At 40.1% G+C, this 19,628-nt stretch overlaps 1 protein-coding gene across 1 annotated transcript in view; it reads right to left on the bottom strand.

Moving 5' to 3' along the window:
* The window catches only part of LOC103353878 (DENN domain-containing protein 3-like), a 31,660-nt gene that overhangs the window by 4,620 nt on the left and 7,412 nt on the right, over nucleotides 1-19,628 (bottom strand). Inside the window, exons 5-27 of the mRNA XM_008277054.1 lie at nucleotides 19,183-19,298; nucleotides 18,872-18,987; nucleotides 17,234-17,345; nucleotides 17,026-17,145; nucleotides 16,852-16,950; nucleotides 16,642-16,761; nucleotides 15,499-15,614; nucleotides 15,172-15,327; nucleotides 14,991-15,087; nucleotides 14,798-14,901; nucleotides 13,358-13,545; nucleotides 13,019-13,178; nucleotides 12,729-12,924; nucleotides 10,937-11,105; nucleotides 9,060-9,319; nucleotides 8,804-8,974; nucleotides 7,421-7,550; nucleotides 6,631-6,738; nucleotides 4,184-4,323; nucleotides 2,880-3,040; nucleotides 2,639-2,775; nucleotides 1,229-1,347; nucleotides 769-906 (exon numbers count right to left, since the gene is read on the bottom strand). Of these exons, the coding sequence (XP_008275276.1) occupies nucleotides 769-906; nucleotides 1,229-1,347; nucleotides 2,639-2,775; nucleotides 2,880-3,040; nucleotides 4,184-4,323; nucleotides 6,631-6,738; nucleotides 7,421-7,550; nucleotides 8,804-8,974; nucleotides 9,060-9,319; nucleotides 10,937-11,105; nucleotides 12,729-12,924; nucleotides 13,019-13,178; nucleotides 13,358-13,545; nucleotides 14,798-14,901; nucleotides 14,991-15,087; nucleotides 15,172-15,327; nucleotides 15,499-15,614; nucleotides 16,642-16,761; nucleotides 16,852-16,950; nucleotides 17,026-17,145; nucleotides 17,234-17,345; nucleotides 18,872-18,987; nucleotides 19,183-19,298 (3,233 nt within the window). The remainder of the gene's footprint in view (nucleotides 1-768; nucleotides 907-1,228; nucleotides 1,348-2,638; nucleotides 2,776-2,879; nucleotides 3,041-4,183; nucleotides 4,324-6,630; nucleotides 6,739-7,420; nucleotides 7,551-8,803; nucleotides 8,975-9,059; nucleotides 9,320-10,936; nucleotides 11,106-12,728; nucleotides 12,925-13,018; nucleotides 13,179-13,357; nucleotides 13,546-14,797; nucleotides 14,902-14,990; nucleotides 15,088-15,171; nucleotides 15,328-15,498; nucleotides 15,615-16,641; nucleotides 16,762-16,851; nucleotides 16,951-17,025; nucleotides 17,146-17,233; nucleotides 17,346-18,871; nucleotides 18,988-19,182; nucleotides 19,299-19,628) is intronic.

Below are 19,628 nucleotides of genomic sequence, written 5' to 3'. Positions count from 1 at the left end.
CTTATCACTGTGATAATCTCTTCAGATATATATATAATTTTTTTATTAATCTCTTAAATTCTCCCTTCTGAGTTAATGTGCACAGCACTGTCATGACAAGTCCCATCTTTAAGCATAATTTAACAAAAAAAATTCATCATACAAAAATCAGCTTGTGAAATGTTCGGATCCATATGTTGCTGCATCTTACAATAATGCAGAACAAAATGCATTGAATACTTCTGGTGTAAAATACTTGATGATAAAAACAAACAAAAAAAACATAAAGAAGTTATTTTCTTTGAACTTTTAAACTGATTGAGCAAGTTGTACCACAACAAATGTTGCTTTGCCGAGGTGCTCCCTACATAGTGCCCTATACATTGATCCCTATATAGTGAGTAGGGTGTAGGGAGTGAGTGGATGATTTTGGACACAGCCACTGACTTTTTTCTTCGTCCTGACCTCCTCCATATACCTACCAAATTGCGTAGGTCTAGGTCAAACGTGCTTCCGTTGGAACTCCGTTGAAATTTTCCAGGTGGCGCTGTGGAGCCATTTTTCTACTGAGGTTTGTATTTCCCCCTAATTTAAATTTTTTTTGTCGGGTCTGATGTGTGTGCCAAGTTTTGTGAGTTTTCGAGTATGTTTAGAACCTGAAAAAAGTGCTTCTTTGTGACGAAGAAATAATGACATAGTTCCAGTAGGGTCCTTGCACTGGTGTGCTCGGACCCTAGTAATAGATGACAAACTGATACTTTTGCAGACTGACATGTGATCGCGGCTCACCTGGTCTTTGACTCGGATCATGCAGGTGACTCCAGAGGTTCCAGGCAGGGAGATTCTTTTAGGTGGATGTTTGTGGTTGTTTATTTGCCAGAGACACAAATCCACCGAGTCTGCACAGCCGGTCCACACCTGCCCTCGCTGGGACAAACACAAGTCACAGGTATGCTTTGAAAGAAATCGGTACAAATACTACAAGAAGCACTGACAAAAAGCATTTTATCTCTTGTTGGAAAGTCTTTTTGGCAGCTAAAATACATTAGAATTTAATTCTATCTCCATATTTAAATGTTTGAGAAATGTTTGCAGTATGAGCTCATTGGTTGCTGCAAACAGTTTACAAACCAAATTACTCTCATGGTCGCTGTTTGCAAATCAGTCTGAATACGTGACCTTATAACACACTGAACGGCTGCCCACTTCCTTAACCGTTTGACTTATTAGCTGAGGATTGTGAAGTCACCTCTGGGATGACGACGAAGCTGCTGAAGCTACTGGGCATGCTCCGTAGGTCACTGGGAAGTGTTATTCTTCTCTGAGGTGCGCCGCTTTTTTTCAGCTCCACAATGCTGTTCTCACAACCTGCAGACACACAAAACAATCATCAGCGTCTTTTATTTTTTGTAGAAAATATTGGTTTAGTAAAGGCAAAGGAATAAAGGTTTTACACTTTTTACACTTTGATGCTGACTGCAGTGGTAAAGATGGAATGAAAGACAGACTTAAGGACATAAAATCACTGGTAGCTGCATTCAGTAAGTGGACATTCAAACTAATGGAGCAAAGTTAAATACACTGATAGGTATAAACTGCAATCAGTTTCTGGGTGTTTCTTTGCTCCTGTCACACTTTTTCTTCACTGTTGGCTCATTGTTCACTGCAATATAAAGCCTTGCACCCTAATTTAAACAGCACAACCACTGTTAAAAGGAAAAAAGAACTGAAAAACGCCTTCTGTGCAGTGTGATACAGGTTTTTTATATTTATTTTGTGCAGTGCAGCATTTTTCCAAGTGCCCACTTGTGTTGCAAATACTAGTCTCTGAATGCTATTCATATTTTACTATTTACATGTTTATAACCTCTATAAACGAAGGGTTTTTCAAACTACTCTGCACATCAGCTTTAAAAGATGTTTCACCATGCTGAATGTATCTTCCAACAACTTGCTCCTCTGTGTGCTGTTTTTGAGCCATGCTGCATTTATTTATTCATAAAGTATTTTTTTTTTAATTTTCCTCTTCGTCTGTCTCATCATTTCCTCTGTGTTGTGTGGAAACAGCTCAACCTAATAGTCCCTGAATTTTTGTCACATGACTGTGAATTATTAATGACTGGTTGTGTCAAGATCACAGATTTTTTTTTTAAATTTTTTTACAGAATATGGTGCAAATTGTTTATTTTTGCAGATTTTGACATGTACAATGAAGCAATTTCGAGATATTAGTCACCATTTATTTATTTTTTTAATGTATTTTTTGGGCTTTTGCCTTTGTTTAGAGCAGTACAGATAGACAGGAAAGCGAGGAGAAGAATGGGGAGAGACCTGCAGCAAAGGGTCATGAGCGGGAGTCGAACCCACAACCGTTGCGTCGGGGAACTATAGCCCCTGTTCATGCTTTTTTTAAATATTACATTTGGTTGAGTTTCTTGATTGAGCCATACGTTACACATGATTAGTTCAAGGACCGTTGGAAAGTTTAGAATCCAACAATTCTTTATGTTTTCTGGCTTCGACAAGTGCAATAATGCAGGCAGTTTTTCATAAATAGTCCACGCCTGTCAAACCAACTGCTGTGTTTTGGGGTTCAAGTGGCTTAAATGACTGGAATCATTTCAGCATTAGAAGTCAGAAGTGGACAGTTTGTACTTACAGCACCACAGAGTGCCATCGTGGACCTGTATGGAGGACAGACGCTCACAGCTGAGGTGGAACTGCCGCTTCACTTTCAGACTGGACGAGTCCCACTGCAGGATCGAGCCGTCGCTGCTGCAGGAGTACGTCAGCTGACTGGGAGAAAGTCTGATTAAAACACACCGACAGCGCTGCAACACACTCACGTGCACATTTAGTCTCACCTGTTTGATGTGAATGAGAAATGCTCACGTCTCTACCTGCTGTGTTGATCTCTGGTGTCCAGCGCGAGGCTGGTCACTTCCTGTCTGTGCTCGGTCAGCTGTTTGTTGCAGGACATGCTGTGAGTGTCGATGATGTAGATGACAGAGTCCTGAGAACCGATCCACACCTGCTCCTGCACCAGTCCCATCATGCAGTTCTGCACAGAGGAAAACCTCAGTGTCACGTATTTCAGAAAACTGCCAGCTAGCAGACTTAAAAACAGCATAATTATTTGTTTTTGTGTATATTTTGAATTGAATTTCCCTTCTGGGATAAATAAAGTATTTTTCATTTCATTATTTTACTGTAAATACACAGTACAGGACGCACATCTCTATCAGGACTTTGCATACATTGTTACAGAGAAGAGTGTGAATAATTTTGAGAATGCACTCAGTTAAAATATTAGTTCAATCAAAGCAACATTATCAGAGTATTAAAGTATACATTAGAAAATAACTTTCCAGTCTGCAGAATAATGTTCAAATCCTAACGTTGCACAAAAACTATACAGATAGCAGCTCCATGTTGGCTTATACGGTCGTCCTCAAATGTATTCATACCCTCCCATTAAAGAAGGAAAAAAACAGCTGTCACTGAAATAAGCTGACAAAAGTAATAATAAATAAAAATTTAATGAAAATCATGACATTGCTTTTGAATTGTGGTTCAACAGAAATATTAGAAAAAACAACAACAACAACAACAAACAAACACACAAGCATGATGGGACCCGTGAACTAATATATTGTTGAAGAACCCTTTGAGCCAAATCAGGTGTTTTCTGTAACTCTCAGTCAGACTTCTGCACCTGTTGACAGGTATTCTGGCCCACTGCTCATCAGCAAAGTGCTCTAATTTGTCTGGGACAGTTTTGTTTGTTGTTGTTTTTTTTTAAATTATTTTCAACTATAATTCAAAAGCAATGTCTTATTTCACTAAATTATAATTTAGCACATTTTTTATTTATTATTACTTTTTTCAGTTTGTAGTTATTGGAGCGACTATTGTGAATTTTGCCTTTTCTTTAATGGAAGCGTATGAATACATTTGAGGACGACTGTAGCTACAGTTCATTAAACTTCACATTAAAGCACTGAACTGATCTGGCTCAGCCTCCCATCATGCAGCTGGACTCATGTTGTGCTAAAACAACATCTTAAAATTGATGCAGACTTCATCAGCAACAATTATTTCAACTTTTTTTCCACATATGCAGGAGAACTGCTCAGATTTTGATGCATAAAATCAGTGGAGATGCCTTTTAAATAACCGCTAGTAGTTGCATGTCTGCTCTCACCACTTGCGACTCTCCGACCTGGATGCAGGCCTGCAGCAAACACCAGCTCGCTGCATCGAACACAACCACTCTGCCCCCGCTGAGAGCCACCCACAGCTTCGGGTTCATCTCACCCACCGAGTCGTTGCAAGTCAGCTGACCTGAAGCAAGAGATGAACAGACGAGAGGAGGGGTGAGATAAAGATGGAATACTTCAACACGAAAAATTAGCGCTGTCTGTCATTTCATCAACAAAAATATCAACAGATTATTATTCTGTAAAAAAAAAAGTAACTACACCCTTTCATCAGAAGCTTGCATTGTCAACTTTAGAACAAATAACTTGTTTTTTGTTGCAAAGTTTGCAACATGTTTTCTGCCCACATGTCCGTACATTAACCCCCTGAGCTCGAGCAGTTTTGTGCATTTTTTGCTCTTGTCTCTTTCTTGCTTCCTGTGTGCTCATTTTTCACTACAATCTAAAGATCTGCACCTCTGTGGAAACACCACAACCTCTTGTGATGCCATAAATCAAGTGGAATCGACATGCACAACATTTTTCCAAGCGTCTAATACTGCAAAAATGGTGGTAGCTGTTCACATTTTTCCAACTGCTACAAACTCTGCGTCTTTCAGACCACGCTCAGTTTGTCTTTCAACTACTTACTGACAACTTGCTTCTCTATATGCTGTTTTTGAGCTGTGCTGCATTTATTTTGTGGCTGTGGCTCAGGTGGTACACTGGGTTGTCCACTAATGGCAAGGTTGGTGGATTGATCCCCCGCCCCTCCACAGTCCACAAGTGTCCTTGGGCAAAACACTGAACCCGAAGTTGCTCCCAAAGGCAGACAGGCACCTTGCATGGCAGCTCTGTGGCCACTGGTGTGTGAATGTGATCTACTCTCAAATGTACATCGCTTTGGATGAAAGTGTCTGCTAAGTGAAATTGTAAATGTAAATTTTACTGATCAAGTGTAAACACTACCTGCAGTTCACCTGAACACTTTGTCATGTGACTGCTGGTTGCAGCTCAGTCAGTCATGGATTCCCGGTTAAACTGATGAGCACAGCATTTTTAGTTTTCTACAGAATCAGATGCAAACATTTGATTCATGGGAATGTTTAAAATAGTCCTGTAGAATAAGTTATATTGATCAAACATGAAGGTTTTAATCTCAGATTTAGTTGTTTTTTTCCTGATAAAAGTGCACATCACACAAAATCTGTTCAAGCACCTTTGAAAGTTAAACATTTGCACATTTTTTCAGTTTGTGGCTCTGATAAATGCTGTTACTTTGGCATTTTTTTTTAAAAGGATAATAAGTCTTTCAAACCCACCAGCAGGTTTTGGGGTTCAGAGGGTTAGCATACTTTAATAAAATAACCAAAATAACAAATCAACGCACACTTTACGTCACAAAATACTTCAGCTTGTTGCTTTACACGCTATCACTTGTCATAATGTTGTTTATCTGCCCTATTTACTTCCTTGAACTCGGTTCTCTCTTCATACTCGATCAGCAGTTTGCAGGAGAATTCATTCCCTTTAACGCTGTAAACAAGTCTAACAAGAGCGACATTATCCTGCCTGTTAACCACGGCACAGCAGGACTAATGGAGGCCACACGGATCGGTTTCACTGACGCATCTGCTTCTATACAAACAGTACCAACGTATGCAGGCTCCCACAGGCTCGCAGGTGCATTTAAACGTTAGGTTCTTACACATCATGTATGTTTGCTGCTTGTTTATGTCAGAAGAAACCTTTTGGTCAAATAAAAATTCACAAAAAATTGAATTTTTGCATGGGTATGAATATTTTTGCATAGCTGTGCATGACAGGAGTAAATGTTCACAGCACAAAAACTTCAAATGTCAGTTTTAAAAAATATGTTGTTCTTTTGTGGTGGAGCGCTCATTAATGCAACTTAACACCATCTGACAGCATGTGCCTTGTGAACAACATGCAGTTTATTACACAGTGAGAATCAAGCTGACTCTCATCCAGTGTTGACAAAACAGATCCATGCAGATGGATCCACATACAGTTAAAACCAGAAGTTTACATGAACTGTATGAAAAGACATAAAACCAAAATAAGTCAATATTCCAGTAAATTACTGTGAGAAGCTTGTGGAAGGAAACCCAAAACATTTGACCCAAGTCATACAGTTTAAAGGAAATGCTGCCAAATACTAAGGAAATGGATGTAAACTTCTGACTTTAAACAAAGTAATAAAAAAAAATCTCTATAAATTTCTCTCTCTCATTATTCTGGCATTTAGCAAATAGAAATAATTTTGGTAATCGTAACTGACCTAAAACAGGAAAAGTTTAGTCTGATTTAATGTCAGATAGTGAGGGGAAAAAAATGTTTTAAGTCTTTTTATGCAGTGGATGTAAACGTCTAGTTTCAACTGTATGAGAATACTTTCAGGCTAAACACATGTGAAGAAGCAGATTGATACCTGGCGTGTAGAGCAGCACGTGTACAGTCTGAGGTTCAGCCAGGTCCAGCGACGGGTTGATCTTGTGCTTGAGAGTCTCTGAGGTAGTTTTGGGCACCATCATGGGAACTGGTTGGAGATGAGATCAAACTTTGTTAATCCTGAAGGACCATCTGTTGCCAGATTAATGCTCAGAAAAAAAAAAAAAACAACATAAGAAACGCAGCACAAAGTAGAAAAGCAGTAAGATTTAGGTATGGAGATGAGACAATGAGAGAAAGATGGTGTTGTTGAGATGTTCAGTGAGAGGTTTTTATTAATCACACCTCTTTATTCCATGTAATGTCAATAAAGCCTCTTAAAACTGAACAGAGAGGAAGTAAGAAAGACACATCTGACCTTAAAAACATATTGATTAATCAAGTAGTTGTTGATAGAAAACTAACCAGCACCTGTACTGGTATTCAGTTAATTAGTTAAGTCATCTATTAAGCATAAATGTTAACTAAACTTCTATTTCCAAGGCCTCAACACTGACTACTGGGTGCATTTCTTTGTATAAAAACACACTAAACTGCAGATTTTCAGGCTTGAGACTTGCACACACTGTCAGATTCATAATAGAAACAATCATCAGCAAGATGGTTAATCTGAGCGAATCATTAATTTGGTTAGTTGTAGTTCTTCAAAGGGGACCGGTGAGTTTGATTTTTAAATCAGAAAATCTACAAACGAGTTATTCATGTATGTTTCTTTCATAAAAAGTATCAATAAAACACAAGGAGCAGCACAGCCGTGAGTAAGTCCAGACCTTCATGTTTGATCTTATCAAAGTAAGCCAGCTTTGAAGCAGCAGCGATGGACCTCTGAGTCTGCAGGCAGCCGGTGACGGCATCCATCAGCAGCACGTTGGTCAGAGCCTGAGTCATGTACTGAGGGTCCTGCAGAGACACAGAGGGAGGTACATGTCAAAATAAACATGGGTACAGTAAGTGATGGTGAGCACAAAAACAAATACTGTCAGTGCTAATTACAGTATTCACAGAGTTAAGCCCAAAGTTGTTTATAGCTGTGACACATTTTGGATTTTTGTTGAATTTTTATTAGACCAGCAGGTTTATTTTGTCTGGAAACGACATAAACAAGCAACAAAAGACAATAAGACGCTGTGTTAATAACAAACTTTAACTATTTCAATTTTTTTTACTAAAAATGCCCTGTCCAGAATTATTCATACCCTTGGAACTGTCACAAACTTTTGAGAAAATGCAGCTTCTCTATGTCCCAACATGAACATTGTGTTAGCCACGTTAATAATAAATGTCACACTATAGAATATGGTAAGACTGACCAGGAACTCTGTGGTGCTTTTATTAAAACCTGTATTTGTAAGCTGTATTTTTATCGTTGTACATTTATACTCTCTCATTTAATACTCTCTCAGGATTTCTATTCATCCAAAATCGATGTAATACCACTGATATGTGCATTAATGTTATTTCTAGAACAAGTACTTGTGCATATTTTGGTTTATTTATATTTTTGTGCTGCATTCTATATACGATAGCACCTCTTTCTACTGTAAATTGATTAATAAAGGGTTATCTTATCTGTTTTTTATTGTTATTGCTTTTATTTTCGCACCACCCTGGCACTGAAGGAACTGCATGTCGTTTCTTATGTATGCAAATGCACAAAAAATGACAAACCCTGAATCTTGGAATGGTACAGAAGCTGCATTTTCTCAAATCTCTGTGACAATTTCAAGGGGTATGGAGTAAAAATGTAGAAAAAGTTTCAGATTTATCACTGACATAATGTTTTACTGTCATTTCCAGCCTGAAGAAATCCACTGGTCAAATGCAAATTCACAATAAATCAAAATAAGGCATGGGTATGAATAATTTTGGCCTTAACTGTTCACAGTGTCAGTCAGAAGGCCACAGTTTATTATGGTGCAACTGTGACCTATAATTTGGGAGCATGAGATGCAGTTTGAGATGTTATTATTATGCATCATCTTGGCTCTAGTTTCATTGTGACCCGGCTCCAGGCTGTACATTCTCCCCTACAGCCGCACAGTTCATAAAAGAGACGCTCCACGTTTCTTTGTTGCCTCGAATCCTTTTTGTCGGTGGACTGAAGTATCACAGCTCCTTCCTAACCCTAAGCCTAACCCTTTCGCAGACTTTACCTTGTGCTGGTCTGCCATCCTGCGTCCGGCCCACATCTCTTTGACCACCAGGTTCCAGAGTTCAGTCTCCGTCTTCAGGTTGGCTTCGAACGCCTCACGCCTGCCGGAGGTCTGGATGCGAAGGGAAGGAATACGAATGAGCAGAAAGGGAGCTGTTGCGATCTTCACCTCCTATAGAGAGGACCGAGGGAGCAAGGAGTTAAGATAAAGAAAGCTTCGAAACAATGGCGAGAAAACAGATTGGAGACACCTTCACCTGGATGTCTCGGAACTTTGTGATCTCCAGGAAGCCGGGTCGACCCTCGGTGAGCAAAAACAGACGTTTCTGCGTCATGGCGATTTTGCCGACGCCGAGGGAGGTTTTGACGCAGGACGACAACTTGTAGACGCACTCGCTGTAGTCGAGGTGGTCGATGACCTCAGAGGGGAGGCTGACGTCTTGAGCTTCAGCTTCGGCCTCCTTCCAGAAGGTGTAGAAGATTTTGAAGAGCTCGGGGTCGACCTGCTGAGGCTGACCTGGGGCGAAGACGAAGAGCGCTTGTGTACAATAAAAAGCAAGCAAATGGAGCCAAGAAATGTGCATAAACCTACTAAAAAGGACCAATTTAGTTCCACATCTATCACAGAGAAGCGCCTATTGTTCCTCATGTGTTGCTTAACGACCATCTGGATGCACAAAGATCCAAACAAACTCCCAGAATAGAAAGCTGTTTTTCTTCCATCTTGCCATGCAGGATTAGATTTCACATCAGATTGAAAATCAAAAACAAACACGGGGAAATCTGACGAGACGACACTGGAGTCCAACAGCATGAAGCGTGAGTCTAAACTTTATTTTACGGCCTTCATCACGTGGTGTTTTTCCCTGTCATGTTTTTTGCTGATATAAACTGAGACTCCACATAAAATCTGTTTCCCTTTGATGCACAATTTCCACTTACTAGCTACTACTTTATAATATTCAACTTCTCTTGACAGACAAGAACTCTACAACATAATTCTGACAACTTGAAACCTTATTTAAGATCCCAAAAAAGGGACAGTGTTGATATCTTCAATTAAGGAGGGTTAAACATGTCCAGGACTAAAACTATGACTAGTAAGATGCAAACTGTTGTAGTCACACTTCAGCTGCAGATATCTCAAATTGAAATTGCTAAAAATCTGCAATGACAAACACATTAATGGTAAAAGTAAAATCGTTTTTTCTAGAAGGATGATAATGTGGAGCTCTAAAACACACATCCTGTCTAGCCAGTAAATGTTAAACTGGCTCTCTATACTGCATCAGGTACTTATTTCCACCTGGTAGGTCCAATATTTGCCCTCCTTTTAGCTCTGTTTCTTTTTCTTTTGGGTAAAAGCTGCATTAGACACAGGCTCTGACAATTTACCAACTGGTACTGTGCAGTTTCCAGTGGCCACAAGGTCCACAACAGGGCTCAAAACACATTTTCCTGTCATCCACACTTCATAGCTCATCATAAAAAGAACTTTAAATCTCGTAGTCGCTGCTGGACTTTTCTCTTGAAACACAGCGGAAAGTTCTAAATTCTCCAGATATCCGCTCGAGAACAATCCATTGCTACAGTCCCATCTGTAACCAGCTGCTATATCCTGTATAAGAACATAAAATCACAGCCTTTCAGAAGCACCCTCAGGAGCCCTGGATGTATTTCTGCGCTGGATGCGAACGTCAATGCAACCATCTGCATAACAGACCAGCGTGGCGCTACTGTATTATGAATAGAGTGTTGCGTGCGTCTACTTCAAAGTCATGCAGAAAACATGAATTGGCCTTTAAAGAGCAATAAAGGAGCGTAACAGATCATCTGACGGCTGCTTGATTACAACCACCGTGCTAATCAATTCAAAAGTCTTTCATGTAATGCTGTTGGAGAAAATCAGTGCTGTAAAAACCACTTCAGCGTCCACCATGTCAGGTCAGAGCACATCGAATAGAAGAGCCATGAAAATCACTGACGCTGGACTTTGAACTTCAAACAGCATTCTTTTAGCATTTTCTAATGTTTCAGGTTTTACATCAGACGGTTTAACATAATTCCTAAAAATATTTTAGAAATCTAAATTGATCCCTGAATAACAAGCTTCGGTCTTGCCGTCTTCACTCACCATCAGTGAGAGCCTCAAATAAACGGTGAATGGTGGCGACGTCTTTAACAATCCTGCACTCTTGAACGCAGCGTACAAACTCATCCTGATGCAGCTGCTGGCGAGGAAGTTTGAACTTCTTGACGTAGTCATCAGGCTGCACCAGCAGCTTCTCGTGATCAGTCTTCACCTAATAAAGGACAAAAAATGCAGAATCACTAAGATCATCACTACTTACGATAACAACTCAGATAGCTGTGTGCTTCACAAGCATAGATTGTATAAAAGACGGACGTAGCTACCGTGACGTCACCCGTTGGTTTCTGCACTGAGAAAATGAAGCCAGGGTTTCGCTACTTCCTGGTTGACATCTTGGATTTTGGAGCCAGTGATGCAAAAATCGTCGGGGGGGGCGGAACCATAGGAGCAGTGATTGGTCAGATGGATTGAGAGGCGGGTCCTCTCTGCCCGCCCACATTTACCGCCTTCTGCTCGCTTCCTCTGTATGGTCGCTGCCGACTGTCAATCAAGCCAGCCATGCCCCTTGCCCCGCAAAATTTTGACGATTTTTTAAAAAATTCAGTATTGATTTATTTTCAGATTGGCCACCTGATCTCTGGACTTGACCATGAAAACTAATATTAAAAAATCCTGAGCTATAGGAATGCGGTATTTCGTGATCTGTGATCACTTCTTTTCCAATTCAAGTCTATGGGAGCCAGGACTTTTTGGAGCCAGCAGCTAGCAGGCGTAGTGATATTGCAGGTTGCACTTCCGGGTTGGCTTCATTTTTCAGGGCCGGTTGCTACGTCCATCTTTTATACAGTCTATGTTCACAAGGCAGTAAAATAAAACAGATGAGACGAGCAGTAAAAACACAATTTGGTCGATAAAAAGCAGAGCAGTATTGCAAAAGGTTGAAAACATAAAGAAAAGAAAAAAAAGATGGTTCAAAGGAAACTTAAACACAAGTAAAACTGGGTAAGGCTCTATGATAGAAATAAGTTTCAAGAAGGAACTGCAATCTTACAATTCATACTTTTTAGGCAGCCTGCAGTTCAGTTGAAAAAGTTCAGCTGCCTAATGGCTTTTTAGTTGCCTTGAGGAGAATGTGATTGTTAGTTTTTTACATTTAGTGCAAATGGGTTAGTTTCAGTTCATTTTTAAATGAGACATTAAGCAAAAAGCAATTAGGATAAAATGTAATTTTAAACTCAGATTAAACTCAGGTTAATTTTCCCACATGTTGCACTTGATACACACAATGACCACCAAAAAGGGGAAGATCTGAGGATTATTTCTGTTTATACAGTTTCTGGCTCTAATAAATTGTGTCATTTAGGTGTTTTTCTTTTAAAGATAAAATGCCTTTTAAACCCACTGACGCGTTTTGAGGGTTCAGAGGGTTAAAAGTAATCAATAAAAACATCTTAAAATCTGTCCAGAAACATACAAGGAGTCAATGTAAATGCTTTCTCCGTCTGTTATTAAATGGTCTTCCTGATTATTCTTATTTTCCTTTTTGTCCTGTCCTAAAAGCACTTTGTAACAGTTTTTTAAAGGTGCTATATGACTAAAGTTATTATGATTATTATAAAACAGGAGAGATATGATGTGGTCTCTCGATTCCGGTTAAAAAATGTGGCAGCTGAGTTCTCTGTGTCTTTAGAACCAAAGATAGATCCCATTTTAGAAATATTTCTAATGTGATAACAGCATGTATTTTATGTACAAGCTTTGTAATTTAATCACCAACTGAGGTGTCGCAGAGTTACACAAACCCATGAATCAATAAATGTGCGAGCTGACTGACCTTGAGGATGAGTCTCTTTAGTTCAGGTCGTCTGTGCGCTTGCTGCCTTTCGTCTCGGTGCAGCGAATCCACCAGATACGTGACCAGATGTGTGGGGAAGATGGCCGTGTCGGTCTTGTAGAGGTTCTGGAAGTCGCTCAGAGCGTCCAGCCGCCGCGAACACAACGTGTTGATGAACCCACGCAAGTAGTAGAACCTAAAAACAATGAAGTCAGTGGAATCTGCAACATGTTCTGTAGCGGAACACGCAACTTAAAATAAGATGGCAAGGTGACAGTGAAACAGAATACCTGGCCAGCAGGGCAGAGCTCTCGTTCTGGACAGAGAAAATAGCTTTTCCAAGCTGCTGGATGAGCTCACTGTAATAACTCTGGACAGAGTGGAAGGACAGAGATGCTGGGAAGTCTGGCAGTTTAAACATCTTGACAGGCTTACTAGGTGATCTCAGCGCTGGAAGAGGACAGAAGGGAATTTAAAGAGAGACAGAGATGAGAATATGTGGGACAGGGGAGGAGGACATGCAAGGGGAAAGAAAAAGAGCATAAGCAGTATTTTTCAGACATCTAGACAATGTGAATCTCTACACATCAATCAGGTGTTAATAACTGGCTATATTTCTTGAGCCCCACCAGGATCGGGCGCCATGATCCTGCTCATCAGCGAGTTTCTGTGGAAGCTGATGGTCTGGTCAACTCCCAGGTTGGGGAGGCTCATCCCCAGCCTCTTACTGAGCCGGTTCTCCACGACGGAGCTCTTCCTCCTGGCCTGAATCTCCTGCATGGTGGGTCTGCGAGGGACTTCAACCATGGCCTTCATTCTAGAGGACACACGTTAGAAACAATGGAGACCTGTAGCCTGCAGACTTCTAACTGTTGTGTATTGTTGGACGTAAACATATGACAACATAAGAGGACATGAATACATTTAACTTCACACCAGATTTTTGCTGCTCTACTTCTGAATCTGAATTTATTATCAGCATACATGTAAGCCATTTTCAAACATGGGATACAAATGACTGCTGGCTTCTTCAGTATGTTAAAGTGAAGCATTCTGTCATTAAGCTATGAGTCTTGTTAATGTTCCTCATGCACAGAGAGTGCAACAGTATGGTATTTGTCAGTCAAGTGATGTCCAATGCACAATAATCAAAGTTCTAGTTTATTTTCCACTACTATTTTCCACTTGCAAGGAGCTTTTAAAATCTTTTTTTGTCCTGCTTCAAACATGCCATAGTCAAGCCTTTCGTATATTAAAATAAAAATATCCCACAAGCCGTGAAGCAGCTCCGACCTGACGTTGACCGCTAAATGATTTAACCGCAAACTGTGACTCCGTGTGAAAAGTTCACAGTGTGACCTGATGTTAGCTTCTGATCCGTCCTGTCTCCATGTCAGTATTTCAAATTATAAACACCAAATGAAGTCACTGCTGTTGTGCATAAATGCCTACATCTCTCTCTCTTTATGGATACTCTCATATGGATCCTGGGTATTCAGTCAACTCAGAGGAAAAACTCCTGCAAACTAAACTTCAGCTCCTGCAAACTGTTTTTTTTTAACCTGGAGTACACTTTTTCCTGCTCAGTCTCATTAATCTGACCTGCTACGGTCTCTGTCATGGACATTTCAGACGGCAACAGATCTAAGATTGTGAAGCAAAGTGAATGAGAAAGATGTTTCTCGACGTGCAAACTGTGTGATGTTTTTGGATCAACATTGGTGCCGAAGCAAATCACTTAACACAGTTTAGAGTATGACAAAAATGCTTGTCTATCTATTGATGTGACTGAATGCCAAAGTGATATGGAAATGATTGCAGCTTCTACATTTAGACATGAAACTGGTGTTCAGATAGCATCAGATTAATAGAAAGAAGTGAATGTCTGAAGGGGTTCATGCTTCTAGTTCAACATGTAAATACAGATAAACCTTATGCAGCCTAACATAACATCCCTGCAATAAATCCTACTTTTATAAGGGTTATATTGTCCAGTTTTTCTCATATTTTTTTGTGTAAAACTTGATGAAAATTCTCTTTAAGGCACATTATATGGATTTGAAACCTACTTCTGCATCTCAGAACGTGTGCTCAGTTCCATTCGAGCAAAGTTGTCCATTTTCTTGTTGAGACGATCCTTGAGGAACGAATGGAAGATGTGGGTCTCCAACACCTGCAACGCAGCAAAGGTAATATCTCTGCGTGAGATAATCTTTTTCTAGCATCCAATGACTGCTAATAGACATCAACCACCAGGTTTACCTTCTTGTAAAAAACTTGCTCTGCTGGCTCTCTGGTTTTCAGGAACTCCTCGCTGTTAAAGACTCGGTGTTCATAGTTGAGATGATTGCTAACATCCCTGTGAAATACACACACATACATTGAGTAAATACTAGTATATACTTAAGAGAACCACCCCACTTGATGTTAGTACACGCAGAACCTGAATATGTTGACTATGAGTTCCAGCGCGACCCTCTGGATGTGGTGGTTGAGGTTGTGTTGCCACGTTCTCCTCTGAGCTCGCTGCTCGTTGATGTCGGTGCAACTCGCGTGACGGCAGTGATCCAAGTCAAAGTGTATCTGCAGTGACTGACACCTGCAAAACATATTCAGATGAATGAAAACAGAACATCTCTTGTGTAGTTTGAGAGAGGCTTATTATCAATAAAGTTGTATATTTAACACGTGAGGCTCCAGTTCAAGCTAGTGTTTTTCATGTACTACAGTTCAGCAGTTGGTTGAAGATTCGTCGGTGCTACAGCGTTACCTCTGTGTGAAACAGTCTGCAGCAGCCGGAGGAATGTCAGGCAGGTCAACGGTTTCGGAAGAGGAAGTGGAGACGCTTCCTTCATCAATATTAATTAAGATCAAATCTTCCGTTTCCTGGATACCAAGATTAAAATATAAAAAAGAATCATCAGCGTTCATCAACATGAACAACAAAGCAAGGAGCAAATGACTTACAAATCGAGCTAAAACTGCCACAACACCAGTAAATTACATTTAAACTTGGAATAAGTAAATTCCACAGCTTTAATCGAGGCTTCGTCAGTTCTGATTGGCTGCAAGGTACCAGGTATTTGTTCTGATTCCCAGATCAAATGACTTAAGACCAAAGACTCACATGCTGAGGCTGTGAGTGGTGGTGAAACTGCCTGCGACAGGATCCAAGGACTGCATCATAAGTGCCTGATAAGTGGCATCACAGACCACCTCCACCTTTTCAGAGATGGCTGCTCCACTTTAACACTGATGACCTCCCTGACTGCTCTACTGTCAGGCTCAGCGGTTCACCTCCGTCAATAAAGAGATTGCTTTGAGGACAACAATGTGCACATTCTGGAGAAAGACGATTTGAGAAAGAAGTGAAGGAAGTCCTTGATGTTAAACTGTAAAACAGAGCATTTATCACACCACTTATCAGGTCCTTACAATGCCGTACTGAGACCCCTAACCAGGCAGTTTTACCACCATTAACACCTTGAACAACATGAGTCTTGGGCTGTTAATGGGCAATGAGACGTGTGATTTAGAGGTAGGAACATAGGTAGTTTTACTGGGAAAAAGCTCTCTTTAATTTGTAATTTATTTCACGATTTATGATGCCAACACCTGCCTCAGTCCACTCCTTAGTCACGCACTCCTGAGTTGTTGAATCAACTTTTTTTCCCCACCTTGTCCTACATACCTGGGACACCCAACCAGCCAATTAGAACTGCAAAAGCCTCTTGGATAAAGGCGAAATGTCTTCAAAAAACACCCAAAAAAATTAAAAAAGTCCAGTTTCCTTCCACTGAAGCACCAGATCACTTTTAAGGGACAATCGGTGGCCAATAAAAAAAAAAAAAAACTCCCAATATACCTTTGATGCCTGTGCTGTAAAGTGTAATTTGGTAGGTTATATACTTACAGCAGCGACCTCAGCAAAGTGGCTGAGATGGCAGCCCATCAGAAAGGCAGTCGGAGCCATTAGAAAGTCCAGCATGCCTCTGGCCAGGACAGGAACATAAGGCTGCTGCCAGGACAGAGGCTGGAAGAGAGATGAAAGGATGGACGGCTTCAAGAAAGATAAAGGAGGATGCAACAGCTTTCAGATTTAAATTTTAGATTCTGAACTGACCTGCAGGAAAAGCAACAAGCACTCCGCCATCAGCGTGAGTCTGGACCAGTCGGCAGAAAATAAAACCACCCGCTGTTCCTGCAGGAGACAAGATATCACCTGCAAACACACACACAGAGAGAGTTACCATGAGCCTCCTCTTTGTTTGACTAAAGCACAAAGTGTGCGTAATACCTGCAGCAGCTGCTGAGGCCTGAAGCAAAGCAACGGCAGGTGGAGGTCTAAATCCACAGCCGGGAGGTCTTTGTCTTCTTTGGCGGGTAAAATGATGGTCAGAGGTCGTAGTGTAAACATCTGGAAAACGCAGCACAAACAAAATAATAGCACTGATAATGTTGTTGGTGTCAGAAAAAAAGGCTTTATGTTTATAAGTTAAAAACACCAGATGTAGCTGTCCAGGAGGCGGAACCGGCACAAGGGTCAGTTTGGCCGCAAACTCCTTCACTCTGTCTTCCATGTCTGATAGCCGACAAGTTTTGAGCTGGATTAAAAGACTAGAAAATAAAGAGAAAGAGACACTGAGGTTAAAACATGATAACTGACAAAGCAAGAACAATCTCTTTATGCAACATATGGTGCATAGCCATGATTTTTGCCACACACATGATGTTTAACAGCTGATTTGAAAATTAACTCCAAGCAGTTTGTTTTTTTCCTCCTGTCACATTCCTCCTGACTGTGGCTCATTTTTCACTGCAATATAAAGTCCTTCACTTTTATGGAAACAGAACAACCATGAATAGAAGTAGAGAGGACTCAGAAATGTATTTTGTGCCGTATGACAAAGTTATATTGCCATAAATCGTAGTAGGAAACAAAAATGTAAGTTGAATGTCATTATTTTACAAAAAATTGAAAACCTGAAATCCACATGTTCAATTTGACCCCAGGTGTTGCCAATACTGGGGAAGAACAGGCACTGCATGCTACAGATATTTAACTATTTACATTTTTACATCCTCCAGAACAACAGTCTCCAACCTTTTTTGCACCACCGACCGGTTTCAAGCAAGACAATTTTCTACAGCCCGGTTATAACAAATAATAATTGTTTTTTTCTATTAAACAATTGTCATAAACAAATAGAATTATTTGTTATTGCTAAAAATGTATTTACTTTTTCTTTTGTCTTAGCATCGAGTTTCTACCTCTTTTCACAGAAGCTCTCCAGAAAAGCTAGTTTTTTTTAATTCATTTTGGCAGCAGCTAGACTGATGGCTTTGTTAAACAGCTGGGCATGAAAACAGACGTAGTCAAGTGCAGGAAACAAGCGGGAGACGAGCTAGTCATTTTTCAAAATAAAACACCCTGCAGACTCCGCCGTAAATCAAATAAAGCAAAAAAAATACTTTAATTCTGTTTCTGCGATCACGGTCTGGCACTTTGGGACCACTGCTCTGGAAAATCAGCATCTTTCTTTCTACTCTGCTCGTCAGCCGTAGAAAGATGTTTCACCATGCTGAATGTATCTTCAAATGATTTGCTTCTCTGTTACCATTTCTGAGCTGTGCCGCATTTATTTTTAGTAATCAAGTACATTTGATTCCCCTCTCAGTCTTCTCTCCTGTGCTCTGCATAAACACGGCCTGCAGTTCAGCCTAAAAGTCTAGAAGATTTTTGTCAAGTGACTTGGCTGGGTGAATCACGACTTCTTAGTCGAGCAGAAAAGCAATTTTTTTATTTACAAAATCTGCTGTATATGGTTTATTTTTTTGGGCCGTTTTTTCACATGTAGAATAAATTATTTTGATAAAATATTGGAATTTTAAACTTAAATTTGGTTCCGTACGCCACATGATTAGTTCAATTACTGTCTGAAAGTTGAAACTTCAATGATTCTTTCAGTTTCTGGACGATAATTGCTGTAATTTCAGCAATTCTTTAAAAGAAAACAAGTCTTTTAACACCTCAGACAGATTTGAGAGTACAGAGGGTTAGGAAATGTTGCAGGTAAAATAGGAACTGCATCATTACTGGAAACCACTTTGATTTAAACCCATTTAATTTGTCTGTTTCTCACCAGGACAGACAGTCTTTGAGTGCAGTGAAGAACGGATACTTGGATATGACACAGAAACTGTAGGCAGAGTAGAGATTGGAGGAATCGGCACTGTTCTGATAGAAAAACGTTCCTTCCTGCCAAAACACAAAAAAAACCAACAGTGATTTTCTTCATTTAAGGTTAGTTTTATACAACAGTGTAATGCAGCCACATGTTCACAGGTTAACTATAACAGCTGCATGTAAAATATATTCTAGTTTGGCCTGATGAGCATCATAGGTTCTAGTTTAACTGCTGTGTGTGAAGAATTCCATGTTCTCCGTGTGCACCTGTATGGGACGGTAATACTGCATCACTGCTCCGTGGGTCTTGTTGCCAAAGACATCAGTGAAAACCAGGAAGTGGAATTCTTCATCCTTCTGTTCGCTGGTTACTCGCAAACCACCTGGTTAAAAAAATAAATTGATGCACACACTGTCAGAACATCTTAATATTACAAGACGCCATTTTTGCACAAGTACAAAATCAAATATGACAATATTTGGAAAGTCTAATATATGAAAATTACAGGCACAGTCATAAACAAAAGGCGTCTTTGTCGCACAAAAAAACAATCCTGCCTTTTGTTTTTTTTCATATTTGTCAAAAGTATACATAAAGCGACTTAAGTGATGAGATTTGGTGATGTAGAAAGTTGTTTTAATTCCATTTCTTTGTGGCCTCTTAACGTCTTGTGAGTGACTACAGCTGCTGACTCCTCTAAGCCACTGTAAAT

The sequence above is a fragment of the Stegastes partitus genome, unplaced genomic scaffold (assembly GCF_000690725.1).
Source record: "Stegastes partitus isolate 25-593 unplaced genomic scaffold, Stegastes_partitus-1.0.2 Scaffold88, whole genome shotgun sequence".
NCBI classification, from domain to species: Eukaryota; Metazoa; Chordata; class Actinopteri; family Pomacentridae; genus Stegastes; species Stegastes partitus.
The sequence above is the reverse complement of the archived record's forward strand: the minus strand, read 5'-3'. Positions and strand labels throughout refer to the sequence as shown.